Raw genomic sequence first — 27200 nt, 5'->3', positions numbered from 1 at the left:
GGCTCGAGATCATGACCTGAGACAAAGTCGCACGCTTAACCGGCTGAACCACCCAGGTGCACCCCCTTCACAGCTGCTGAAGCCCTGTCTAACGCCACCTCTTTTGTGACGTTTTCCTCAAACCTTCTGAAGCTGAATCAGTTCCTTCTTTCTTCGGGGGGGGGGGGGGTCCCTTCCTTATTCTGTGTTGGAATTATTATGTCCAGGTCTGTCTCCTCCATCAGACTGGGATCCCCTCCCCCAGTGCCACCCAAGAGTAAGGAAACCACAAGACCATCTGTGACTATTCATGTGTTTCCGGCATTTGTGTAAGGTCTGGTGCACAGTAACGTCAGTAACTATTTGTGGAATGAATGAATGGTGAATGAATGAATGAATCCATCAAGAGAAGCCTAAGTGTCAGCAAGAAAACAACACTGGCTCTTGGACAAAAGGGGAGACAAGTATGAGAGAGAGACGAGGCCTCCAGGGTCATGGCTCAGCTCTCCTGACATCCCCTCCCTGACCTCTGTCCCTGCTTCCCACCTAGGGCCCTGTCTCTTCTGGCCCCAGGAAGCCTCTGGATCTGACCACACTCCCCCACGCAGGGAGGTGTGGCTTCTCCCAGCCAGCCCAGCCTGGCCCTCAGGGCCCCTCAGTGAGGCTGTTACAAAGTGTCTGGTTTCCCGTCTGCGGGCCATCTGTCCCTCCCCAGCAGGCTCACTGGCCCTTCTCCAGGGGGACACGAGGTCCACATTAGATCAGGAGTCCCCTAGGGGCAGAGAGAACAGCTCTGCACTGCGCTGCTCGAGGGGGGCCTCTGATGTCCTGCGGAACCTGTGGTAATCCTCTCAGCCTCCGCGTCCACGGCTAGGAGCCGGCCCAGCTCGCGGGCTTACTGAGGGGCTCTCATAGATGGCACGTGCCAGCAGGCCAGGGACTTGGCTGCTCTGAAGGGCACGGCTGCCTGGCACACCAGCCTCCAGGCCCAGCTGCTCTGGGCCGCCTCCAGCTCACTAGGTCCTGTGCCTCACCCCCTGCCGGACCCCCCGGTGGCCCACTGTGCCCAGCGTGAGGTGGCAGGGTGTGGGAGAGGGGGCAAAGGCTCCGAGCAGGTTGCTCGGCTCCAGCTGGGATTTGTCCTGTGACCTGTTTCCTTACCTTCAAAATGAGGAAAATAAGACAAACCTCATGGAGCGGCCGAGAGGTTTACAGAGCAGTGCCTGGACAGGGCCCAGCACAGCGGCTGGTGCAGAACAGGGTGCTCTGTAAATTGTCGCTGACCCACAAAGCCCCCCCCTCCCGCCCCGGTCTCTGATCTGCTAAGCACAGAAGCAGCACCCACGGGGGCCACAGGACCACGTCCTTGGCTGGTGCTCAAGTACAAAAGGACTGGAGACGCAGAGCCCGGCGGCTACGGATCACGCTCTGGAGCCTCAGGGACGTGACTTCCGCCCTGGCTCTGCCACGTACCTGCTACGGGACCCGGGGCAAGGTGCCTCACCACTCAGAGCCCTGGTTTCCACATCTTCAAGATGGATATTAAGTTGTCACGTGTCAACACACTCAGTTGGCAAGTGTGGCAAAATGACCACTCTAGCGGCCGTGACTTCTGGGGGCCAGACACTGTGTGAGGCGCCCTACCTGTGCAGCCTCGTGGAATCCCCACGACCGCAGTCATTCCTATCTCTGCCGTGCGACAGCCAGCTGGCGGAGCCTGTGCCCTCCCGTGTTTCAGCAGCATTAGGCCGGTGACATCTTGGCCACAATCAGGATTGCTGGGTGCATGGGTCACATTCCCTGCTGGTCTGTGTGCGGTGTGAGCCAAGGGATCCTCCTCCTTCACTAGGACTGGGCTGGGGCACCGCTCAGGAAAGGCCCCTCCACCTACTGCCCCACCCCCAGGGCCACTCACCAGAATGGTCGTGACCACCAGTGTCTTGTTGGCCAGTGTCTGCGACAGGTTGATGTCCAGGGTGGTGGCGTTCATGGCCAGGGTCCGGTTAGAGTACCATACCCCGATCTGGGGCAGAGAAGGTACCATCAGCACACGCCGGCCCTGCCCCCACCCCATCAGGACTCTGGAGCGTCCCCGGGTCTGCTCACCTCACGGTGGCCTTGCCGGGACTTCTCCAGGATGCGCAGGGTGTAGTTGGTCCTCTGCCCTTTGCTGTTGAACTCGACCCGCCCGGTCAGCCCGTCATACTCTACCTAGCAGGGCGGGAGGCGGGCAGAGGGAGGGGTGGCAGGGGCCCAGACGTAGGGCGGGAGAAGCCCAGAGAGGTGGAGACAGAGAAGAAGGAGACAGAGAAGAAGAAGAGAGGGAGAGGGACCAGGAAGGACCGCGGTTAAACGAGAAAGACAACACGCCAGCAAAAGAAAGGAGATGGGACAAAGATGCAGGGGGAGGGCAGTGCAGACAGGGAGAGGGAGGTCCAGAGGGGAGAGATGGAGGAGAGGAGGAGGAAGAGGCCCAGAGACAGCAGGAGGTGGGTGGGGTTGGTAGCGGGGGAGAGGGCAGAGGGGCCACAGGGTGGACACAGTTAGTGTCCCAGCCTGAGAAGGACGGCCCTGCCCCCTCGGCCCTCCCCGCTCCCCGCTCACCATGCGCAGGTAGTTCATGAGGCTGGTCCCATGGGGCCAAATATTGGCCGACGTACAGGCCAGTGGCTTCACACCGATCTCTTGGCTGCGGTTCAGCTCCCGGACGGCACTCACCACCACGTGCACGGCGTCAAACATCAGGGCCGCCGACAGCTGGGGTGGGGGGAAGAGGTAGAGTGAGGATGAGGAAGAGGCAGCTCAGGCAGGGGGCCCCAACGCCCCCGTGGTGCTACCCACAAGCCCTCAGACAACTCCCGTCTCTCCAGGAGCATGAAACGGTGCAGGTCGGCAGTGAGGACCGGCCTCTGAGTGTCTTTCTCAGGGAGTCAGGTGGCAGCGGGAAAAACGTGCATGCTGCCCGTAGCCTTGTGGGAATAGCTCCTCCTGAATCATGCAGCCCTGCGTCTGTTTGGGGACGGGCTGGATGGCCAGCCGCGTCACCTCCACAGGGGGATGCTGGTGGGCCTCAGGGTGTGCCCGGGAATCCGCATCAGCATGGCTGATGCAGGATGCAGGGTGTGGGAAGAGGGCCACAGCCTGATTATGGCTGGGCGCACGTGTGTGGGGGCTGGACGAAAGTGCCTGTTTATCTACACGCAAAGTGCCAGGGTGGGCGTGGCATCTAGGAGGCAGGCGAGCATAAGGGCTGTGAGCCTGCGCCTGGGAAGCAGGCGGCTCTGAGCTGGAGACCCGGCTCTCCTATTTCCTACGGGAGGCCCAAGTCCCCACCCTGCTCGGAACCTCAGTGTCCTCCCGTGTAAGATGGGGATGGTTGTCATCTCTGCCTCCACAGGCTAACGTGGGTACCAAAGAAGGTAATACATGTCAGAGTTCAAAACTGCCCGGCACACAGTGAACGCTTGATACAAATTGGGCACCGAGCTGTGACTGAGGACATGGGGCATCTGTGTGTGTGTGTGTGTGTGTGTTTGCGGGAGTGTCTTCGCTGGGTTGGTGTGAAGGTCTGAATATCTGTGTTGTGTAGACAGCTGCAGGGGCACACACAAATGTACCTCTACCCACGTTATGTCTGCACCGCCTGACTGCATGGCTCAGTGTCCATGTGCGTTTCTATGCGGTAGGAGTACCTTGGTATCTTGGCACAGGACTAAACGTCTGTGAACAAATACACCTAAGTGTGTACCTTTTGTATGTTTGCGTTTATTCAACATATATTATTGGACACCTACCCTGGGCCAGGCTGATTTAGGTGCTGGTGATACAAAGGTGAAGAAAACAGAAAGAAAACCCTACACTCATGGAACTTACGGTCTAGATATCCGTATCTGTACCTAAGCAAAACATAGAGCATTAGATATGCAAGGACAGGTACTGTGCAGAAAAATACAGTACGGAAGGGAGCTGATTAGCAGGCAGTTTCTGGTTTTTATGGTGGCGACCAAGGAAGGTCTTATAACTGAGGGAGTGTTTGAGCAATGACTTGGCAATGAGGGAGTGAGTCGCTAGTTCTCTGGGGAAGCACATATGAAGCAGTGGGAGAAGCAAGTGCAAAGGCCCTGGGGTGGGCGTGTGCTAGGGCCATAGAGGCACCTGGAGGAGGCCAGTGTGGCTGGGGCAGCCTGGGAGGTACAGAGGAGGAAACAGATCAGACTTATCTTGGGGCCACAATGTGAGGCCTCACAGTATGTACTTGGAAAGCGAGTGGGGGCGCTGGAGGGTTCTGGCACCATCTCACCAAAGTACAGAAGAAGTGCTCACCGCGGGACCTGGATAGGTGCTGGCTTCACAGTTCTCCCTCCAGGACATGTTGAGGCTGCGCACAAACTCGGGGTAGAAGGGATGTGAGGTGTTAAACATGGAGAAGCCCAGGATGTTGGAGGTGTCCTCCACGATCCCGTCCAGGTGCAGGATGGGGAAGTCCTGGGGCCAAGAAGAAGGGGTGAGGCCAGGGGCCAGGCCCCACATGGGGCAGACACCCTGGGAGGGGGGTGGGGGCCGGAGGGGCCGCGTTGGGGTACGCACCATGGTGGTGAGGATGTATTTGTAAAACGCTGAGGTCATTCCCAGCTCTGAAGCCTGGAGGACATGGGGCGGCACAGAGGCGACAGGAGGGGCGGAGGCCCACAGGCAGAAGCAAGGAGACGCCAAGAGAGGAAGAGAGATTTAGAGACAGGCCTAGTGAAGACACCCATGGGAAACACAGTAACAGACACCCAGAGACGGAGACAGGGAGAAGGAGCTGCGCGGGGGCAGAGGGAGACCCTGCTCCCTGATGCTGCACCAGTGGACAGGTGACCTGGGTGGAAGGAAGGCCTTATTGGAGAGAATGGCACCCCCAGATGCCCGCATCCCCCTGGAGGGCACTTACAAGACTGCCTTCTGGAGACAGACAGGCAAAGGGACGCCTTAGAAACAGGACAGGCTGGGAGGGTAACCTCAACTTTAAGCTTCTCCCCGTGCTGCCCCAAAGCCAAGTTGGGGCTGCTACTATGTGGGGCCCAGCTTGGTCACAGGCCAGATACCCCCCCCCCCCCCCCCCGCCATCTTTACAAGCACTTCGCAGCGAAAGGCAACCGACTGGAATCTCAAAATGCCTGTTTGGAGCCCCTTTCTTCACAGTCCTTGAGGCAAACAAAACTAGAAGGCCTCTCCTGCCACGGTGTCCGAGCCTGTCCCCGCTACGGTCATTAGAACATTACATGGCACCAGCCAGCATCGGCCGAGTGGCAGGAGCTGTTATCGTGAGGCTCACAGCCCATTCCACGAGAGGAGAGTGACCACGGGTCCCTCGGCTCAGCTCGCGGGACCCCAGCCCAGGCCTGCCTGCCTTCCGAACACGAAACCTTTTCTCTAAAACTTCTTGCCTCAAGGGCCCTATGGATTCTGTCCACGCTTCTTCCTGTACACTACAATCAGTAGTGACATATGGTTTTAATTTAAAAAAAAAGAAAAAAGAAAACTGGAGAAAAATAAATAATACAGATTAGATTACGAGGACGAATTAAGACCAGGGAAGCAATGAATGATTAATGAATGTGGGTCACTGCTGGAGGGTGTGTGGCAGGCCCCAGTGCTACCCCCTCCCGGGCGCCCTTGAGCCAGCCTGTTTAACTCCAGCTTCTTAATCCACAAAATGGTCATCACGCCTGCCCCGCAGCCTGGGTGGGAGCCAAATTAAAGAGTCCGTGCAAGTGCCTCCACGCGGCAGGACGGGCACTCAGTGCAGATGACAGGGAGCTCCCCGCACCAGCATCTATTCTGGGCCAGGACCTGTCTGTCCCAAATGCTTCCCCACCATTCACTCACTACCCCTCATGGCAACCCACCGAGGCAGCAACTGAGCACAGAGAGGGGAGGCGACTGTCCAAGGCCCGACCACCGGTGCGACCGCGAAGTGGCCAAGCTGAGACAAACCTCACGATTATCATCCGCTCGTAGGAAGCGGGTCTCTACCGTGTGACCCCTGAGGCCCGTGGGCATTGGGCGACTTGCTCTGTCACCCAATGCTTCTGCCCCGACCCTGTAGAGAGACAGAGACTGGAGGACTCACTTTACGGAGGATGAGGTGGGAGATGGACGCATTGGCATCAATGATGATGGTGGACACCTTGTCATCGCGGATCTCCTTGAGCAGCGGCGTGGGGTCCCGGCTGTCATCCAGCATCCTCACTGACAGCGTCTCCTTGGAGATGAGGAAGCCACGCACTAGCTCCTCCAACCGCAAGAGGCCTGGGGGAGCAGGAGGGCCCGGGTTAGGGTCCCTGTAAGTGTCCCAGGGTGACTTCCTCCTCCTCCAGTGTAGGGGAGCCCAGGAGGGAACGAGGGCTGTACTGACCAGAGCGTGGTTGGCTCTCTTGGGATACTGGGCCCGTGGACCCTGTGCTCGACCTCCACACACCTGTCCCCTGCCACCTTTCCGCCGCTGGGACGTGTGACGGGGATCTCAAACTTCACTCACACAAGCCACATTTCCACTCCTCTCACCCAAGCCACCACCTGCCTGCCAGCCACTCAGGCCCAAACCCGGACAGCAGCCCGGCCTCCTCCCTCCCTCTCCCTCTCTCCCCCTCTCCCTCTCTTTCTCTCTCCCAGCTGTACCCAACCCACCCAGGCTCTATCTGCAGAGTGCAGCAGACCCCACGTGCCGCACCACCGCCACCACCCTGGCTTAAGCCACTGCCTTCCCTCACCTGTTATGACAGCCACACTTGTCCCCACGTCCGTCCCCGTCACAGCAGCCACAAGCGCGTAGAGCAGATGTGTGCCTCCTCTGTCCCAAACCCTCTAACAGCTCTGGCCCATTGAGAGTGGAGGCCCGCATCCTCACAGCCCCCGGGCCCCACTCCACCCACCCACCCCTCGCCATCCCCTTGACCTGTCTCGCACACGCCACGGCCACGCTCCTGCCCTGTGGCCTTTACACTAGCTGTTCCCTCTTCTCCCTGGACCTCCATGCGGCTCCCTCCCTCTCCACCTTCAGATCTCTTACCCAAACATCACCACCTCGAGGAGGCGATCACCATCCCATCTCGAATGGGAGGACTTACTACTTCCTAGCTTCTCCCACAAGACAGCAGGCCTGACAAGGACAGGGGTTCTGGCCTGGCTCGCACACGCACCGCTCTAGCCCCAGGACCCAGAACAAGGTCTGGGCCGTGGCAGGTGTTCAGTAAATACCTTTTGAAAGACGAGTTTCTCCTGGAAGTTACTGAGCACGGCCCTCTCTCTTTTTCCAGCTGTGCACCCCACCCACAAACCCACCGGCCTTCTGGACATCTCCACTTGATGGTCTCCGAGACGCCTCGACCCCAACTGCACCTCCACCTGACCGTTCTGTCCTCCTCCTCCTCCTCCTCAGGCGGAACCCAGTCACCACAGCGACGGCGCCCTCTCTCTTCCCTCGTGGCTCCTCAAACCCATCCTGGCCTCTCCGGCCTGCCACCACCACCAGATACCTAACCAGTGCCCCTTCTCTCTGCCCGTCTCTGGCCTCCCGGCCATAGCTCGTGGCATTCTCCGGTCAGTTCTCTCTGCTGCAGCCAGTGCTCTTCCTGCAACACACACCCGGCCTGTCCCCTGCCCCGCCCTGCGTGGGAACCTTGCACCACCGCCATCATCTTCGGGCAGAGGTGCAGGGCCCTGCGTGGTCATGCTTCCTGCACGCGCTGCTCCCCTGTTCCCACACTGGACACCGGGCTCCCTGGAAGCATCCTTGAGCCTCTCAAAGCGGCCACGTTCCCTGGGCCCTCGGCCCCCGCCCTGCCACACCCTCCCCTCTTCCTGACCCCAACTCCTCCCCAACCTTCAGGTCCAGCTTAGAGGCCCCTTTCTCGGGGACACGGGATCTGAACTTTCAGACCCGGGTAGGATTCCCTTCTACGTGCTCCGACGGCACCCCGCCTGCCCGCTGACAGAGTATGGATCACTCTGCATTACAACCGCTCGGCCACAGCATCCCCCACGGACCCTGGAGTCCAATCCGGGACCACACCTAGTGCGGAACCGCCAGGGCCTCGCAGGGGCCTGGCACATAGGTGCTAGTTACTATCTGCTGACTAAATGGTCTCTCGGGGGAGGTGGGGGGGTCTGGGTTCCTGACGGGGAAGGATGGTGGGGACCAGGGGAGCCTGTGCCGTGCGGGAGACCAGATCTCTTGGGCAGGGGAGTTTGGGGGAATAAAAACAAGACACCCAGTTCTCCCTCACACTCGGCCTTGGCGCAGATGAGGCTGGCCGAGGGGTAGTTGAAGGACTTGAGGATTCGGGAGACGGCCAGGCTGACGTCCTCGTTACTGGGGTACAGGCTGACGGACGCGAAGCGCAGGTACTGCAGGCGGGGTGTCTCCTCGGGACCCACCTTGATGTGGGGGATCTGGACAAAGAAGGAGGCTTTGCTTCTATCCTGCGGCCTCCTCCCCAGCCTCGCCTCCCAGGGACCCACCCCTGCCCTGTCCCACACTCTGCTCACCTCCTTCTCTCCACAGATATGGCTCACGGTGGAAGCAGACGCAGGGCTGGACGAGGGCCCCAGGACGGACACGACCCCCTTGGGCAGGATCTGACACACTGCGAGGGGTGGGAAGAGACCGCAGTCAGGGACCTTCCTCTCTGTCCCCACCTGGCCCGGGAGCACATCCGATCCTTGGAGCTGCCCGATCCCCCTTGGCCGCCCCAGACCCAGAGGACCAATCCCCGGTCCCACCCACTGCAGTGGACAAGACAGAGACAAATGGGGAGAAATGGCAAGAGGGATGGGTTAGACCATGAGAGAAACAAAGAAAGAACAAAGAGGAAAAACCAGGGACCTCCTGGCTGCAAAGCTAACGCCCGGCTCCTCAGCCTCTGTCTCACTCCTCCTTTCCAACAACGCCTCACAGCCCCTCCACCCCACAACCACAGCGAGGGCCCCTCTCCACCCCACATCCCAAACACCGCTCTCCTGTGGCTTTCATTTGCTCCTCTTTCTTTTGTGTTGTTTTTTTTTTTTTTTCTTTTTTCCCCTTGAACTTGCACGCGTCTCAAAGACTGGGAGGCAGAAGCTGTTTTTTCTGCCTGCCCGGTGCCCATTCTCAGGGCAAACCCTAACTTCTCCTCAGGGAACCATATGTTTCCCAGGACTGGCTGGCACCCAAGCCAGGATCACAGAACCACACTGTCCTGGCCACAGTGATTGGTTCAGAGATGGGGACGGGCTCAAAGCAGGCCATCAAGAGCCTTCCCCAGGTTTCTGCTACAATTATTACGTAGTTTGCTAAACAGGTAAGATGTAAGCTTTGAGCTACTGGGGCCGTCTTGCCACCAGTTAGGGAGGGTATTCCTGAAAATGAACCTAACTTAGAGGAAAACAGGACCCACGGATGAAGACAGAGAGCTTCCTGGGACATGATATGAGTGCCTGGATCTAACCATGCCTGAAATAGTCCTGGGACATCATTTGAGTACCTGGATTTAGCCATGCCTGAAATTAGTCCTTAGGCCTTTTCGTATTATAAGCTGATAAATTCTCTTTTTCCCTTAAGGCAGACTGAGTGGGTTTCTGCCACATCCAACTAAAAGCATCCTAACTAAATGCCTTACCTTCCTCTAAACTTGATTCTTCTGTGCCTTCCACATTACTGAAGGCCCCGTTTGTGCAGACCAAATATCTAGAAACAATCCTTGCCTTTAATCCTTCTCTGAATAGACAAATTAGTCACCAAGTCCTGTCTCTTTTGTCCTCAAATTTTCTCATATCTTTCCCCTTCTCTCCCCTGCCCTACTTTTTAGGGCTCTCAACTCAGGCATGCCAACTCAGGCATGATCACCCAAATCTAGCCTCCAGATTCACCTTCCAGAAGCCCGCTCCCTGACCTAAACCCACTGGTGGCTCCCTTCTGCCTACAGGTGAAGGTGACATCTTTTAGCCTGCCACTGTCGCCTCTTTGAACTGGCCCGCCATTCTGCCCAGCCTCACCTCCCACTGCTGTCACACTTCAGCCCCAAAGTCTCTCATGATCTCACCAAGCATGTCCTGAGTCCAGGTAGCCAGGACAGGTTCAACCCCACACCCTGTTCTTTGGCTCCATATATCCCCCTCCTCTGCTCCAGCTCCAGACTATAGCATATGCCTGGAACACCATTTACCTCCTCACCCTCCATCCCAGCTTCTCCCAGTTTGTGTTCTGTGCTGCGCCAGTCAGAAAAGTACAAGAAACACTGTACCCCATTCTCCCTCTCGCTAATATGAAACACACGTGAATATAACAAAGGCTCTGATGAGGCCTGTAAGAAAGAAAACCAATCTAAAACACATTGAAGACAGCATCTCCTGAGGTATACGACCCCAACACATTTGTTCAAGAGATACCCATTAACATTTGCTCAGTCTGTCAGTATCCGACAAATACTTATACACCCCTACTATGTGGCTGCTGTTCTACAGGGCATACTTTGAGCAATGCCACTTTTTCTATATCCTGCTTGCCTTTCAGACCTCAGAACTTTGGTTTAGCCTTCTCCAGAATGCCTTCACTGTTCCTGCCCCTGAGGCTCCCTGGCCTCACTGTCCAGGCCCCTCATTACTCAGCTCTGGGCACTGTGTCCCCAGCCAGCCATGAGTTTATCTTTCAAATGAGGCTCTCAGCTCTTACAAGGCAGGACCGGGGCTGGCACCCTCCCTACCTCCCCATGCTCGGCAGCACCATCTCTGGAAAGGAAAAAGCAGAGCAGACATGAAGGAAGGGGCAGGTGGAGCTAGAAAGAGACAAAGCAAGCAAGCTGAGGAGGCCAGGAGCTGAGGGACAGACCGAGGGCTACCAGCCTGCCCTGCCTCACCCCACGCCCCCTGTGGCCCTGCTCACTGGTGTCCGTGGTCTCGTACTGGCTGTCCCGCTGAAGCTCAAAGATGTCTACTTCCACCCGGGCCTTGGCTGGGACTTCGATGATCCCGTTGATCTGCTCCCGGGCCAGAGCCAGGGCCAGACGTTCGCCGCGGCCACACACTGTCTGGTCGTCCAGGATTGCAGCTGAGGGGACACGGGGGTTGGGGACCAGACTCCTGGGTCCTGAGAAAGGAGAGGCTGGGGTCCTGGACTCCTGGGCTCTAAGGTAGGGGTGGGGATGCTGATATGGGTCTAGACTCCTGAATCTAAGGTTGGACACAGCTGGAGAACTGGACTGCTGGGTCCGGGCGGGGGGAGAAGGCGCTGGGGGCTGCTGTTCCCTGTTGCTGAGGAAAGCTGAGACCTGAAGCCCAGATTCCCGGGTCCTGAGGGATGGGCAGGCTTGGGAGGGTCTCTGCAGAGGCGGGGCAGGGGCTGTAGGGCCTCACCCATGCGCAGTGATGAGAGCACCTGGCAGCTGGGGCTGGCGAAGGCAACAATCAGCAGCAGCAGCAGCTCAGCCGGCATCTTCCTCCCCTCCTCATGGGGACGCAGCTGCCGCGGCCCCCACTCGCCACCTGCAGGGAGCCCCCCACCCATGGGGAGATTGCTGAGGTGGGGGCCTCAGAGCCCTCTGGAGGACTGCTAGATGGGGTGGTGACCGGAGACCCCGGGTCATTGTGAGTGAGTGCTGAAAGGCCCTGCCCTTGTCAGAAGCTGACAACACCAGAGGCATTGATACGAAGGAAGCTCAGGCTCTGAGGAGCACTACCGGGGAGGAGCTCACGGCACTGAGTGGGACAGGCATGGCTAGAGGACATTCACAGCTACCAAAATGGGAGGGATCTCAAGTAAGAGCAAATTCCAGGGACCATCCCCACCCCAGTGGGAAACCAGGAAGTGCCACCCCCCCACCCAGTCCCGCCCCTGTCTCTGGGCAGGCAGTGGTTACTAGGCAACAGAAACTGGCTGGAGAGGATGCGGTGGTTGCTAGGCAACCCCATCCCAGGCCTCACTTGCCACTTTCCTGACGTCCCTGGTTCCCACAATCCCGTGGGGAGAGTGGCCTGGACATCCGGGGTCTGGAGGGGAGAGTATCCGGGAGTTAAGGAAACTTGAGGAGAGAGGGAATGATGGAGAGAGACAGAGACACATGTGGAGACACACAGACGGAGACAGATGGATGGACCCAAGGCAGCTAAGGAGCTAAAAAAGAAAAGAAAAAAAGAAAAAAAGAAAAAAAGAAAGAGAAAACAGAAACGGAGACAGAAATAGGAAGAGAGGCTTAGAGAAAGAAAATACAAAGACACCCAGGAAAGGAGAAAGAGAAAAAAGAGACAAAAATACAAGGGAACAAGAAGATAAGAAGACAGGGGGAACAGAGATGAAGAGGACAAAGGAGTTTCTGGGTAGGGAAGGACAGGACTAGGAGCAAGGAGGAAGGATGAGGCAGGAAGGCAGGGAGCCATGGAGACGGAGGAAGGTCAGGGTGGGCAGAGGAGCATAGGGCAGGCAGCAGAGAGGGAAATCAAAGCATAAGAGAGACACAGAATAGAACAGGAAATACAGAGAACGGAGAGAGGACACAAGCCCACTTGAGATGCCACCAGAGAGAGCTGGAAGGGAAGAGTAAGGCAGGGAGTCTGCTGTCTGCCAAAGCAGGTGCCAGACTACAGCCCCCCACCCTGCTCAAGGGAGCTGAGGATTAGGGGGAGACAATGCATCTTTGCTTCCCAGAACGGCTCCAACCCCAGTGAGTTAGAGTCCTCCAGGTACCCCAGCCTTCTATGGGGCAACCCCCAGGCAGGGATGAGTTTGGCTGGATGCACGGCTTCTCCTGGCCGAGAGCCGTGCCCCAAGAGAAGGGGCGTTGGGCTTCCAGGAGAGAGCATTACTGTGAGGCCCAGAGTGCTGTGAGGTGAGCCTAGGGGTCTCGTTGCACCCCACCTGATCCCCATGGATGGAGGGCTTAAGGTAGTGAGACAGCAGAATGAAACCTGCCAGGGGAGGGTAGAGGCACAGTGCAAGATTTTGGACCATCCTTCTGGCCAGGAAAACCTAGGCCATGGCAACAGGAGACCCAACAGTCTCTGCTCTGCCCCTGACTCCCACATGACCTTGAGCAGCTCCCTCTCTCAGGGCCTCTGGCAAAGGCAGGCTGAGGGGTGGGAGGGCATCATGGACAGGCTGGGGGCTGCAGATGGTAATCCGGATCTACAGTGAAGACTTCAAGGGTGGAGGAGCAAGGGAAGTTGGGGGACCAGGAAGAACTCTCAGGGGGAGGATTGTGGAGAGCGGGGCTTGGAGAGAGGCAAGAGTTGAAGGGGGGTCATCCCGAGACATCAGGGGCTTCTGGGGACAAACCAGGGAACAGAGACTAGAGGACAGGGAAGATGGAGGGAGAGACAGGGACCAGAGGGCAGGGTCCCACAGGTGGCAGACATGGGTGGGAGCAGAAACACAGAGTGTAGGGCCAGGGTCTGGGACAGCACATGGACAAAGACATACAGGAAGGCCCAGATAGAAAGACAGACCGAAAAGAGGTACCTGGGGCTAAATGAGAGAGAAGGACCCACACAGGTCGCCTAGAACTGAGACACCAAAGGAAACGGAGACAAGACAGAGAGCGCGAGGTAGCAGAGGCAGGGAATCGGGCAGGCCTGAGCCCCACAGGCCCAGACACTTAGGCAAAGCCAAATAAAGGTGGAAGCATAGCAGCCAACCAGGCAGAAGGAGCCGAGTGAGGGGCCCTGCCAGGGGAGGCAGACAGACAGGAAGGCAAGACATCACCAAGGTGAGAAGGCAAATCGGTGAGACAAGTGGGGTGAGGGAGAGGGCAAAAACACAAGAACACAACAGGTGCAAAGACTGCAGGAAGGGGAAAAATCCGCAAAACTCTGCAAAGGAAGAGAGCTAGTTGGAAAGAGAGCCGGAGAAAATGTATGCAGGAGCCACACAGCAGATCTAGAGAAGAGGGAGGGGCGAGTGGGGCAGACACACACTAGAAGGGGCAGTGAGGGCCAGGGAGGGAACTGGAGGCAGGGAGGAAGAGCGAGGGGCACAGGCAGGGACAGGGTGAGTGCCCACATAAGGGGGCCAGTCCACACAGAGATGCACCCACCAGGGTGTCTTGAGGAGGTGGTTAATCCCAGAGCCCACAAGCCCCGAGGCATGGGGAGAGATGAGTACAAAAAGGCCAGGCCAGGATGTAGAAGTGAGGAGAGGATGGGGGGTGAGTGAGACCACCAAGGAAAAGACAAAGTAGACCACAGAGTGGCTGTGGCTGAGGAGAAAGGAGCCGGACCCAGAGTGGATCTGGGGGAGGAAAGCAGAAAAGTGAACAGGAAGACAGGCTCCAAGTGCAGGGGCAGAGGACAGGGGAGCAGGGGCACAGGCAGAGCAAAGCGTGGATGGAGACAAGTGGATAGAGGGCCAAACCTGTGGGTGCTTCCAAAAGAGCCAGATGAGATGCAGGGGAGTTCTGAAAAAGGGAGAGAGAGAGAGAGAGAGAGAGAGAAAATCAACAGAGACACAACAAGAAAGAGTTAGGCTAACAGCAAAGGAGAGAGAAGTTGGACAGAGTCAGAGAGAGGCCTGAGAGACACATGAAATGGAGATGGAAAAAAAAGGAAAGACATTTCCAGGAGACGGACAGCGGATGGGACAGGGATGGCAGGCAGAAAGGATGAGAAAAGAAGAGAGGCGGAAACAGAGGGAGAACAGAGCCGGTCACCGGTCGCCGTGGGACCGCGGCTGGAGAAAGCAGGGGCGGAGACTGGCCAGGAGTCCCAGAGAAGGAGTGAGCCCGCAAGTAAGAGCCAGGCAGCCCCTCAGGACCCCAGGGGCTGGGGACAAGGCTGAGCTGTGCACCCAGAAGAAAGGTGAAGAGAGGCTGAGGTGAACAGAGGTTGGGAGACGGGGGAGGCACAGGGCAGGCCCCTGCTCGTGGAGGGGGGCAGGGGGAGGTGGGGGCCCCACCAGACGGTCGTGAGCCCAGCCTTCCAGGACCCAGGCTGGCCCGAGCCCAACCCCCGCCCTGCAGACACTCACGGATCCTGGTGGGACGGAGGGCTGGGCTCCCTCGAGGCCCGAGAAAGACAACGGGGAGATGCTCTGGCGCTGGGTGGTGGTGTGGCCGGGGGCGGGGGGGAGAGGGCAGTCCACGGGGCCCCCTCCCCCGCCTCCGGCAGTGGCCCCCAACTAATCCAAAACGGGGGCTCCCCGGAGCGGGGAGGAAGGACAGGTGGAAGAGGAGAGGGCGGGCCAGGGAAGGGAGGAAGGGGAAAGGAGAAAATGGAGGAGAGAAGGGGAGAGAGGAGAGGGAGAAGGAGCAAATGGAGGGGAAGGAGGGAGGAAAGGAGGAGAGGAAGGTGAAAACGGAAGGGAGGGGGGCACAGGCAAAGCCGGGGGAGGGGGAAGCCGGCCCAGGAAAGGGCCCCGCCCCCTCCCCTAGCCGGGCCGGCCTGGGGGGGCCACAGGGGGCGAGGACTGGCTGGAGACAAGGAAGCCGGCCATCAGGAGGAGTGGGGGAGGGGAGGGCTTGATTGGGGGGAGGGGGCCACCCCTTCCCCCCTCCCCCCTGGAGCCTTGGCCCTGCCCTGGATGAGGCAAGGGCCTGGAGTCCTCAAGCCCTCAGCCCCCACGGGAAAAGCATGCTAGGGGCGGAGAGAAGCCGAGGGGTGGAGGGGCTGGGGAGGACGGGGTGTTGGGAGACCCGGAGAGCCGAGAAGGGGGCAGGCGGCGAGGTGGAGAGATGGGGAGGAGGGAGAGGAGGAGGGAGGGAAGGATGGAGAGGAGCAGGTGGAAGAGGAAGGCAGAGGAGGGTGGGGTGTCCCGGGGGTGCCCGGTGCAGGGCCTCAGTGGGAGGGCCTGGCCACGGACTCCTGGTCCCCTGTGAGGCGCAGCCGCCGGCTCTGGGTCCCCAGCTGGGCCTGCCTCCCTGCTGCCGGCCACCGCCGCCACCGCCACTGCTGCCACCGCCACTGCCGCCAACACTACCACCACCACCACCACCTCCGCCGCCGCCGCCGCCGCCACCTCTCCTTCTCCCCTCCGAGGCCGCCGCCTGCCTGCCTGCCTGCCCGCCCGCCCGCCGCCCGCGCTGGGTCCTGGAGCGCGGGGCGGGGGGGAGAGAGATGAGGGAGGGAGGGAGGGAGGGAGGGAGGGAGGCAGGGAGGAGGGCGGGCAGGAGGAAGGGAGGGCAGCAGGCGGAGAAAGAGGAGGGAAGGGAGTGGGGGGGAGGGGGAGACCGTATTGGTCGGGGCTGGGGGGCCTGCGAGGAGAATGCTGATGAGGGGAAGGCGCTGCATTGGCTGGAGGGCCCACCCCCGGGCCACCCCCTCCACCACCATGCCACCGCCCTGCCCAGGAGCCCACGGAGATGAGAGGCCGGGAGACCTGAGGAGAAGGCCATGGAGCTGGGGGGAGAGGGCTACAGAGATGAAGAAAAATGCAGAGGAAAAGCAAGACAGCCATCAAAACTCACAGAGGTGGGCCAAGGCCCACAAACCCCACAAGGACAAGAACAGGGGAAAAGCCCAGATAAAAAAGAGAAAAGCCTATGGAGGCATGGGAGCAGACCAGAGACAGCGACGGACCTCAGAGAGGAGGGCAGCTGGTGGACAGAGAGAGAGTCCCCCAGGAAGACGGAGAGAGGCCCATGAGAACAGAAAGCACTCCCTGGACATAGGGAGTGGTCCACGGGGACAGGAGAAGGCCACGGACAGGAGGAGAGGCCCGCAGAAATGGAAACAAGAATGCATATCATAGAGACAGGGAGGCGGGCCAAGCAAAGTGGGAGAAGGTCACAGAAATGGGGAATGGGGATAGGTGGACACAGATACCAGGAACCCGTAAACACAAGGACGTGTGGACACAAGAGGTCCCCTAAGGCGGGAGCAGCCAACTCCTGGAGACAAGGGAGAAGCCCCCAGAAGTAGAAATAGCCCCATGGAGGAGAAGGGATGGGGCGGCAAGTATGGGAATTCTCTATAATGCATAGAGACGTGATGCACCCAAGACATGAGCGGGTGGGGCGAAGAGGCCTTCCTTCTCTAGCTACCACTTGAGCAGAGAGGCAGTGGGAAAGGGCAAGGAACTGGAGGGCAGAGCCAGAAGTGGGAGACTCCCTTCCAGGGAGCCCACTGCAGCATCTCAGAGGGAGCTGAGCAGGACAGGGGGATGGAAGACAGAAGCAGTGACACAGATCTCGGAGTGGGGGTGGGTGGTGCACGGCTGGGTGGGGGGGTGAAATTTGGGGGGAAGGAACATGACAGTTGGCGCTGAAGGCTGAGCCCGTGACTCACCACCACCCCCAATGCTCGTGATGGGGAGGAGACACTGACACACTCACGTGCAGCCCCCCAGCACACGTGACCATATGCCTTTCTCACACACACACACACACACACACACACACACACACACACACAGCACATGGCAACCCTTACACCAGCTGAGCATAGGAAGCCCTCATCTCATATGGAGCATCCCTGACATACGTCTGACACATATACAGCATCCTGAAGGACCACCAACTTTGCATACACTTCCTCACCCTACGTGGGCAACACCCATGGTCCCCCAACACCCACCCTCAGCTCCAGCTAAGCCTGAAAGCCCAGACTCATGCCAGCCTATAGGCCTTTGTTTATGCAGGCCCCCCCCCCAAAAAGAATGCCTATCCTCTGTAAAATAAACCTACCCCAGAAATCTAGTCCCATGCCACCACCTGCACAAAGACTGACCCAGGGCTCAGCCTACTCATGTATCATCAGAAGAGAAAGATCCTAGTCAACCCAGATAAACTGGAAAGTCCAAGCAGAAGGTCTGAGCAGAAAGGGGCCTGACACGCCAAGCTGGACCCTTGCATTTTCAGGCAGAAAAGGGGGCTTTGGCAGGAGTGAGAACCTTCCCAGGTGCACGGGGCCTATCAAAGCCTGAGTCTAACTTCCAGGTTCTCTGGCTCCCACCCCAGGGGATTTCACCCTGATGGCAAACGCAGATTACCAGCTTTGGAGCTCACACATTCCCACCAACTTCTTTCTTCTGCTTCTTGCATTCATCCATTCAACATGCCCCGCAGGACAGGACATCCACCTGCCAGGCAGTAGAGCCTGGGGGGGGGGGGGGGGGACCAAGAGCATAGACCAGGAGTCAACTCCTGGGTTGGAACCCTGGCTCTGTCTCCTCCAAAGGACAGGCAAGCTACTTAACTTCTCTGGGCTTCTTGAGGTCCTAATGAAAACAATTCCCACACAGCTTTTACTCTGTGCCCCACAACCATGAGGCAGGGGTTAGGGCCTTCATTTCACAGATGAGGAAACGGAGGCACAGGGGATTTAGCTTGTCCAAGACAACAGCTGGAAATGGCAGGGTCAGGATTTCAATCCAGACAGCTTGGTATAATTATATTGGCTTGGTGTTAGGGATTTCAATTTAGTGGAAAGTTAGGACAGCCAGTTAGAAATCAACTGAAGGACACCACAAAGGTGATGGCTGAGAAGTCACACCTAGGTCCTACTCAGTGCTTGGGAGTCCCTCAGTAGCTTTTAGCTTCAGGAAGGTAATGACCAACTCCTCGAGACTTAGTTTACTCCTCTGAGAAATGGGGTGGGGGGGGGGGAAGCAGTTAGTACAGAGAATCTCTTGAAGCTCCTGTCCTTGGGTTGGTTCAGAGGGTAGCTCTGGAACGTAACAGTGTGAGGCCAATGCCCTGAGGGCCAAAGGGGGAGAGTAGTGATGGCCAGAACCCCTGGGTCAGCGCAGAACGAAGGCACCTTGGAAGGAAGCAGAGTCCGTCTCCTACAGGGTCACTTTCTGCAGGTTTTCATCCTAGTCGTCCTTCAGGTTTTCTCCCCCCACCCCGCCCACACTCCCCGTTTCTTAAATGAAACTCTCTTTGCTTTTCGTTTTTCCCCATTTCCTCCCCTCTCCTTCAGGTTTTCCTTGTTCCCTCAGATTCCCTCGCTCCTCGCTTCTCCTTTGACATTTCCCTTCCCCCCCTTCCTCAAGAGTCCGCCGGCTTCTCTCCCCTTCCTTCTTGTTGCTTCCGTTCCTCTTTTTAATGAAGCGAGTCTGGAGCCTCAGTTTCCCTTTTTACTCCATGTGCTCGCTGCTGCAGTTTCCCCTCCCCATTTCGCGCTGACTGATGATGCTTCACTTTCTCCGTTCGCTCCGCCGCGGTTCCAGGGCCACAGTTCCTCCGCCCCCACCCTCTGGGTGTCGTGTGCCTCAATTTTTCCGACTTCCCTACTCGACCCCGACCCGACTCCAGCACGGCGCCCCCAAGATGGCGCCCGCAGTCTCGCTCCGCCGCCTGACGTCACCGCGCGGCCCTCCCTTCTTCAGGCGTCAGGCGGAGTCGACGAGGACCTGGAGGAGGCGCATCCTCCAGGGGCCTTAAGGGGGCGGGCACTATCAACCCCGGGGCTGGCCGGTGAGGGAACATCGCTAGAGGATTGGTTGGGCACTGAGAAGGATCCCGACGATCCATACTATTGGCCCAAAGCTCAGAGACGTGAGCGTCGATTGGTCGAACGGCAGGAGCCAGTCAGGCGCTGATTGGGCGCGTTCGGCCGTTCGCGGAGCGGCCGAGCAGGAAGGTAGGCGGGGCGTTGCTGAGGGCGATTGGGGGCGAGAGCGAGGCTGCGGAGCAGACGAGAGGCTACGGCGGGAGCTAGAGAGGGCGCAGCGCTAGGGTGGCCGCGCGAGGGGAGCTGCGGCCCGGGCCTGGGCCCGGGGCGTGCGAGACGGCGGAGGCGGGTGAGTGCGGGCGGGCGCGCGGAAAGCCGGCCTGGCTCCCCCTCCCCCCTCCTGGCCTCCCCGTGCCACCCCGCCTGCGCACTGAGGGCCGGAGGGGACGCGCGCCGGGCGGGGAGGGCGGAGCGGCACCAACGGCCGGCCGGGCGCGCGGGCTGCGGGGCGGGGGCCGGGCCGGGGGCGGGGGTGGTGAAGGGGGCTAGAGTCGTGTGACGGTCCCAGTGAGGAGGGGCGAGGCTCGGGCGAGGGGCTGGGAGGGGCCTGGGTGGGAAGGGAGGCGTTTGGGCTGCCTCTAGGAGAGGCTCCAAAGCTCATCGGGGCCACGGTCTGGCCGTGGGCCGTCTAGGACCGGAGGGGGGTGGGGTGGAAGGTTAGAGGCGGCCTGGGTGTCCGGGGAGGGGGGTAGGGCGTGAGGAAAGAGGTAATGAAGTTAACATAAAGAGAAAACCTAGTTATGCTTGTAAGGAATCAGACCAGTGACAGGATTTGGTGTGAAAAGATGGTAGCAAATGGACATCCTTGGAGGGGAGATGTAGAGTTGAGGGCGAGGTCCGAGTGTGGAGAATGGGGTTACGTTAACGTGAAAAGGAGTTAAACCAAAGGGGGGTGGATACCACTGGAATGGGCTGAGAGGAGTCTCTGTGCATAGGGTTATGTTATGTAAAAAGGGTGGGTGTCCCCAGGGTAGGTTGGGTGGAAGTAATGTTTTGAAAAGTAGGGAATTCGGTCAGATGAAGAGTAGGAATTGGGTATCGGTGTGCTGGATGGGGGAGGGTCTTGGTATCTCTGGAATGAGAATGAGATGTTAGGTTGACAAGAAGTTGGGGGTCTGGGTATCCCCAGGGTAATAAGCTGGTGAGAGGGTTCTGGGTGTAAGGAAGAGGGGTTTGGCTATCCTCTGGGTTGGGGGCTGGAGGGATTCGTCATAATAGTATGATAGGGTCTGAGTATTTCTAAAGGGGTTTTGGGTAGTAGGAAAAGTATGCGTGAAAGTTTTAAGGGTCTGTGAGGGGTAGTCTGGATATTCCTGGATTGGGTTATCTTTCTGCAAAGATCTTTCTGCTGGGATCTTTCTGCAAAGCAGAGAAACTAAGTTGTTAATGAAGAGGGGGTCTGATTATCGCCAGAGTGGGTTAGGGTGGGGTTTGGCCTTTTTGCAAAGAAGAGGGGCTTAGATTGATATGAAGAGGGGATCTGGGCGTCCCTAGATGGGTTAGGGAGGGAGGGTGGGGTCTTTTTTGCAAATAAGAAAATACTAGGTTAATAATGCGAAAGGGGGTCTGGGTGTCCCTGGCGTGGGTTTGTAAGGAAGGGTTTAAGTTGATGTGAAGGTGGTATGTGGGCATCCCTGAGATGGGTTAGGGTGGGTCATTTTGTAAAGAAGAGGAGCTGAAGTTGCCATGAAGAGGGGTGTGGGTATCCCCATAGTGGTTGGGGTGGTTGTGTATGAAGATGAGGCATTTAGGTCAATGTGAAGAGGGGATCTGGGTACCGGAGAGGACATAAGGATTGTAGGTGAGGTCTCAGCATAAAGAAGAGGTAATTACGGTGAAGTGTGTCTTGAATTAGGGTGGTGAGTAGAATCCAGGTGTGAAGAAAGGGTTAGGTGTTTTTGAAATGGGGCTGGGTAATCTGGATAGGGGGTTGGGTTGTAGGAGAGGGCTTTGGTATATAGAGAGAAATTTGAAGTCGGGGATCTGGGTATCATGGGGAGTGGTGAAGGGGGAAAAAGCGTAAAATGTGATGGGTTAGGCCAACATGAGACAAGTTGATTGAGGGAAGGGAGAGTTTGAGGAGTCTGGGCACCAGAGGGAGAGACCGTGTATACTAGATGTTGGGGGTAAAGGAGAGGGACTGTACCCTGTGAAGGCCCTGAAAGTGGCCGGCCCCTGTGGCAGTCCTCTGGGTGTAAACAGAAGTCAGGAACCTGGGGGAGGGAACAAAGGGGGAGTGAGGCTGGGAGAAGTGGCAGCGGTCAGGGCCTGTGAGGACGCTCCCGGGCACCTGGGAGCGGGAATGGGGTAGCGAGTTGGTAAGAAGAGGAAGTCAGTGGAAGGAGGTTTGAGTGGAGAAGACACGGGCTCCTGTGTGATGTGCGTGGCTGTGGGCCAGCTGTGAGGCACGGGAGGTGAGGGGTTGGACAGGTTATAAGGATCTGGTGGGTGGAGTTTGATGCGTGTTGGTTCAGAGGTGAGAAGGGTAGATTCTGGGAAGGGACCGCTGGGAGGTGTTGCGCTTGGTCTTGTGTGTGCAGGAGAGGAAGGATTGTTAGGTGGGGGGTGGGAGTGGAAAACGGAGACAAGTCCGAGGGTAAAGTACATCTAAGGTTTCGGTGGGTGATGAAGGGAAGGAATCGTCCCTGGGAAGGACTGAAGAAACGCTAGTTTAGCTGTGCTTTGTCTCCACCTCCCTCTTTTCACAGCCCAGGGCCTCACTGCCACCATGACTGAGGAGTCGGAGGAGACGGTCCTGTACATTGAGCACCGCTATGTCTGCTCTGAGTGCAACCAGCTGTATGGATCCCTGGAGGAGGTGCTCATGCACCAGAACTCCCATGTGCCTCAGCAGCACTTTGAGCTGGTGGGCGTGGCTGACCCTGGAGTCACTGTAGCCGCAGAGGCAGCTTCCGGCACGGGCCTCTATCAGACCCTGGTGCAGGAGAGCCAGTACCAGTGCCTAGAGTGCGGGCAGCTGCTGATGTCGCCCAGCCAGCTCCTGGAGCACCAGGAGCTGCACCTGAAGATGATGGCTCCCCAGGAGGCAGTGCCAACTGAGCCACCACCCAAGGCACCTGCCCTGAGCTCTAGTACCATCCACTACGAGTGTGTGGATTGCAAGGCTCTCTTCGCCAGCCAGGAGCTCTGGCTGAACCACCGGCAGACGCACCTCCGGGGCACTCCCACCAAGCCTCCGGCCCCGGTTGTCCTGGGGTCCCCGGTTGTCCTGGGGCCCCCTGTGGGCCAGGCCCGCGTGGCTGTGGAGCACTCATACCGCAAGGCAGAAGAGGGTGGGGAGGGGGCCGCTGTCCCTTCTGCTGCTGCCACCACCGCTGAGGTGGTGACTGAGGTGGAGCTGCTCCTCTACAAATGCTCTGAGTGCTCCCAGCTCTTCCAGCTTCCGGCCGACTTCCTGGAACACCAGGCCACCCACTTCCCTGCTCCTGCCCCGGAGGCCGAGGAGCCTGCCTTGCAGCAGGACACCCTGACTCCGTCCCCTGCAGAGGTGCCCGCGTCTCAGCCTGATCCCCTGCCGTCCTCTGACCACAGTTACGAGCTGCGCAACGGTGAAGCCATTGGGCGTGATCGCCGGGGGCGCAAGGCCCGCAGGAACAACAGCGGAGAGCCGGGCGGGACTGCTGCCCAGGAGCTCTTTTGCTCCGCCTGTGACCAGCTCTTTCTCTCCCCTCACCAGCTACAGCAGCACCTGCGGAGTCACCGGGAGGGCGTCTTTAAGTGCCCTCTGTGCAGTCGTGTGTTCCCCAGCCCTTCCAGTCTGGACCAGCACCTTGGAGACCACAGCAGCGAGTCTCACTTCCTGTGCGTGGACTGCGGCCTGGCCTTTGGCACCGAGGCCCTCCTCCTGGCCCACCGGCGAGCCCACACCCCGAATCCTCTGCATTCGTGTCCGTGTGGAAAGACGTTTGTCAACCTCACCAAGTTCCTGTATCATCGGCGTACGCACGGGGCGGGGGGTGTCCCTCTGCCCACAACACCAGTCCCACCAGAGGAGCCTGTCATTGGTTTCCCTGAGCCAGCCGCAGCAGAGACGGGAGACGCAGATGCTCCGGAGCCCCCTGTGACCGAAGAGAGCCCAGGAGGGCCCGCCGCCCCAGGCACCTACCGCTGCCTCCTGTGCAGCCGCGAATTTGGCAAGGCGTTGCAGCTGACCCGGCACCAGCGTTTCGTGCACCGGCTGGAGCGGCGACACAAGTGTGGCATCTGCGGCAAGATGTTCAAGAAGAAGTCTCACGTGCGTAACCACCTGCGCACGCACACGGGCGAGCGGCCCTTCCCCTGCCCGGACTGCTCCAAGCCCTTCAACTCGCCCGCCAACCTGGCACGCCACCGGCTCACGCACACGGGGGAGCGGCCCTACCGGTGCGGGGACTGTGGCAAGGCTTTCACGCAGAGCTCCACCCTGAGGCAGCATCGCCTGGTGCACGCCCAGCACTTTCCCTACCGCTGCCAGGAGTGCGGGGTGCGTTTCCACCGCCCCTACCGCCTGCTCATGCACCGCTACCACCACACGGGCGAGTACCCCTACAAGTGTCGCGAGTGCCCCCGCTCCTTCTTGCTGCGCCGGCTGCTAGAGGTGCACCAGCTCGTGGCCCACGCTGGGCGCCAGCCCCACCGCTGCCCATCCTGCGGGGCCGCCTTCCCTTCCTCGCTGCGGCTCCGCGAGCACCGCTGCGCGGCTGCTGCCGCACAGGCCCCGCGGCGCTTCGAGTGCGGCACCTGCGGCAAGAAAGTGGGCTCGGCTGCCCGGTTGCAGGCGCACGAGGCGGCGCACGCGGCTGCCGGGCCCGGAGAGGTCCTGGCTAAGGAGCCCCCTGCCCCTCGGGCCCCTCGGGCCGCTCGCACGCCTGTGGCCGCCCCGACCGCCTTGGGGGGTGCGGCCCCCGCGGCCCCCGCGGCCCCGGCCCGACGCCGGGGCCTGGAGTGTAGCGAGTGTAAGAAGCTGTTCAGTACAGAGACGTCGTTGCAGGTACACCGGCGCATCCACACGGGCGAGCGGCCGTACCCGTGTCCGGACTGCGGCAAGGCCTTCCGCCAGAGCACCCACCTGAAGGACCACCGGCGCCTGCACACAGGCGAGCGGCCCTTTGCCTGCGAGGTGTGTGGCAAGGCCTTCGCCATCTCCATGCGCTTGGCAGAGCATCGCCGCATTCACACGGGTGAGCGGCCCTACTCGTGCCCAGACTGTGGCAAGAGCTACCGCTCCTTCTCCAACCTGTGGAAACACCGCAAGACCCACCAGCAGCAGCATCAGGCCGCCGTGCGCCAGCAGCTGGCAGAGGCGGAGGCTGCCGTGGGGCTGGCCGTCATGGAGACTGCGGCAGAGGCGCTGCCCCTGGTGGAGGCTATCGAGATCTACCCTCTGGCTGAGGCCGAGGGGGTCCAGATCAGCGGCTGACCCCGTTCCTTCTCCCCCTTCAGCACCGCCATGTCCCGTTGCTGAAGAACCTCCTCCAGCATCCCCTCAAATCTGTAGATACCGTGCCCCTCTCTCCATCTCTCCCAACAGCCGTGTAAGTTCTGTAACTGGATTTATTCTCTCTTGTGAGGGGGTTGCTCTGGGGTCCTTGATGTGCGTAAAGGTGCCCCCCCCCCCCCCACCTTCCACCTTTTAGCACTGGTGGTCCCAAGATGGAACAGTCAATAAAGACTGAGTTGGACGTTTATGTGTTTCTGTCTGGCCCAGCTGTGTGGGGTGGGATTTGGTAGCCACGAGCCCAGGTTCTTGGGTCTGAGCTTTTATGGCTGTGTTCTCAGCACCTGGAACAGGGCCTGGCAAGTGGTAGGAACTCAGTGGACATTTGCTGAGTGGAAAGAGGACGTGGAGTCCAAGGGTGTGGCTCAGGGAGCTGGGATATCACCCTGGTGCTCCAGGGGAAGAAGCGTAGCTGTCTTGCCACTAGAGGTCCCCACAGCCCCATAGAAAAGCCTGAAGCTGTTTCAATTGGTGGCAGGAACATTGGGAAAAGTCTTCAGATTTGTTTTTGCCCCTTCTGCACCCCCATTCTTGGCCTGATGTGAGCCATCTCCCTCAAAGCCATCTGGTTGTCTCACTGGATCCCTGAGGGCAAATGCAGGTCCGAAAGGTATGATCTCCAGGGCAGAAGAAGGTGGCTCCTGGGACCAGACCCAGCTGTGGAGTTGGAGAACTCCGATTCTGGGGGTGGACAGCCTCATAAGGGGAGCTGCCTTGACAGCTACCTAGAATGGGTTTCTGTCTTAACTAGTAGACGTGGGGAGAGGGGTGGTTGGAGTGACTGGCTGGTATTTGAACGTCTAGTTTGCTTCTAGTACTTACATGTTTATCATAATTATACTCCTCTTGTGAGGGGAACATTTTGCAGGGAAGGAGTCTGAAGTCAGAAGCAGTGAGGTGATTTACCCAGGGTCATCCAACCCACATAGGATAGAGCTTGAATTTAAGCCTAGTTTCATCTGGTTTTATCACCCTTCTGCTTTTCTCCACAGTCTAATGCCTTTTACTTAGGAGAGGGTGGTCGAGAAGGATGATGGTGACTGGTGGGAATGTCCAGTTGCTTTGCTTGAGCCGCAGCCCAAGAAAAATAAGCCCCGCCAAAGTCATTCCAGTCTTTGTGTTGGAGAAAATTCTTATTTGGGACCCTAATAAATGAGAGGTGAAGGGAAACCGTTTGTATGGAAACCAGGAAGAGGGAGACCTGAGAGCTGTCCACTCAGACCCTGTTACTCTGAACACCCCTTCAACAGCCCGTCGCCTCTGGGCACTGGGCTCAGAGACCTACACTGGTTTTGCCTTATGTTCAGGTGAAAACGAGGGATTGAGAGAGGGAAGACTTATCAAGACCACATAGGTGGTAGACCAGAGCTAGAAGCCAAATCTCCTAACCAGTAATAGAGATTTTACTACATAAGCCCCATTTTATTGAAAAAAGTTCAGGGACCCCTGAAGGTGGCTCAGTCAGTTGAGCGTCCGGCTTCGGCTCAGGTCATGATCTCGTGGCTCCTGGGTTCGAGCCCCACGTCAGGCTGTGTGCTGACGGCTCAGAGCCTGGAGCCTGCTTCGGATTCTGTGTCTCCCTCTCTCTCTTTTCCTCCTCTGCTCACGCTGTCTCTCTCAAAAATAAACATTAAAAAGGAAAAATAAATAAAAGTTCAACCTGTTTGACAACCAGACAGCTCCTAATGAAGAGCAATTATGTGTTAAGTAGTTGTTTCAGAGCGTGTTGCCCGTGGGCACCATCTTTGAGTGACCTCATACCCTGCAGAAAGGACTCAAGCCATCTTAGCCCAGCATGCTAGATCCCCTTTAATCCCCACGTAAAGGTTCATTCTCCAACTGCCTCCTCAAGAAGAGCTGCAACATCCTGAAAGTCATATCGAATAAGTGCTTAGAACAATTGGAGGATTTATCCTTGCCAAACCAGATAAAGATAAGGTTAAATCAAAAGGGACAGGGTGGGGGTGGGGGCGGACCCGGAGAGTGCTGGTTGACTCCAAGATTCAGCAGAGAAGAATGGCTCTGTGACTGTGGGATGATCACCCTTCCTCAATTGTGGTTCTTTTTCAGAGCTTCTAATGAAAACAAGACTCATTGTTCACCGTCACTCTGCTGAAACTCGATGGTCCTCAGTTGAACTACTGTCTTAAAAAGGGTGGCATGGGACGTCTGGGTGGCTCATTCGGTTAAGCTTCTGACTTTAGCTCGGGTCATGATCTCTCGATTTGTGGGTCCGAGCCCTGCGTTGAGCTCTGTGCTGACAGCTCAGAGCCCGGAGCCTGCTTTGGATTCTATGTCTCCCTCTCTCTCTGCCCCTCCCCTGCTC

At 58.4% G+C, this 27200-nt stretch overlaps 2 protein-coding genes across 14 annotated transcripts in view; one reads left to right on the top strand and one right to left on the bottom strand.

Annotated features, from left to right (window-relative positions):
• GRIK5 (glutamate ionotropic receptor kainate type subunit 5) overlaps positions 1-19018 on the bottom strand; it is a 57966-nt gene extending 38948 nt beyond the window's left edge. Inside the window, exons 1-11 of one of the 6 annotated variants that reach the window (XM_053210728.1) lie at positions 18682-19018; positions 11353-11481; positions 10883-11047; positions 8512-8609; positions 8250-8415; positions 6095-6273; positions 4567-4620; positions 4303-4464; positions 2584-2736; positions 2086-2190; positions 1895-2002 (exon numbers count right to left, since the gene is read on the bottom strand). In XM_053210728.1, the coding sequence (XP_053066703.1) occupies positions 1895-2002; positions 2086-2190; positions 2584-2736; positions 4303-4464; positions 4567-4620; positions 6095-6273; positions 8250-8415; positions 8512-8609; positions 10883-11047; positions 11353-11431 (1269 nt within the window). In that variant the 5' untranslated portion in view covers positions 11432-11481; positions 18682-19018. Of the gene's footprint in view, positions 1-1894; positions 2003-2085; positions 2191-2583; positions 2737-4302; positions 4465-4566; positions 4621-6094; positions 6274-8249; positions 8416-8511; positions 8610-10882; positions 11048-11352; positions 11482-14953; positions 15999-17911; positions 18652-18681 lie in introns of those variants that run through there. The other 5 variants (XM_053210725.1, XM_027037655.2, XM_027037656.2 and 2 more) reach the window with 5 other exon arrangements.
• ZNF574 (zinc finger protein 574) lies at positions 14491-26489 on the top strand. 8 transcript variants are annotated; one of them, XM_027037663.2, is made up of 2 exons: positions 14491-14714; positions 22086-26489. In XM_027037663.2, exons 1-2 carry the CDS (start codon positions 14573-14575, stop codon positions 24794-24796), a joined length of 2853 nt encoding a protein of 950 aa, XP_026893464.2. In that variant the 5' UTR covers positions 14491-14572; the 3' UTR covers positions 24797-26489. The 8 variants fall into 8 exon arrangements, with proteins under 8 accessions (XP_026893464.2, XP_026893470.2, XP_026893465.2 ...); XM_027037669.2 differs by lacking the exon at positions 14491-14714 and adding an exon at positions 19213-19506; XM_027037664.2 differs by lacking the exon at positions 14491-14714 and adding an exon at positions 19513-19666.
• The last annotated feature ends 711 nt before the right edge of the window (positions 26490-27200 follow it).

This window comes from Acinonyx jubatus, chromosome E2 (genome assembly GCF_027475565.1).
Source record: "Acinonyx jubatus isolate Ajub_Pintada_27869175 chromosome E2, VMU_Ajub_asm_v1.0, whole genome shotgun sequence".
Taxonomy (NCBI): Eukaryota; Metazoa; Chordata; class Mammalia; order Carnivora; family Felidae; genus Acinonyx; species Acinonyx jubatus.
This window is presented reverse-complemented; position numbering and strand designations above follow the sequence as displayed.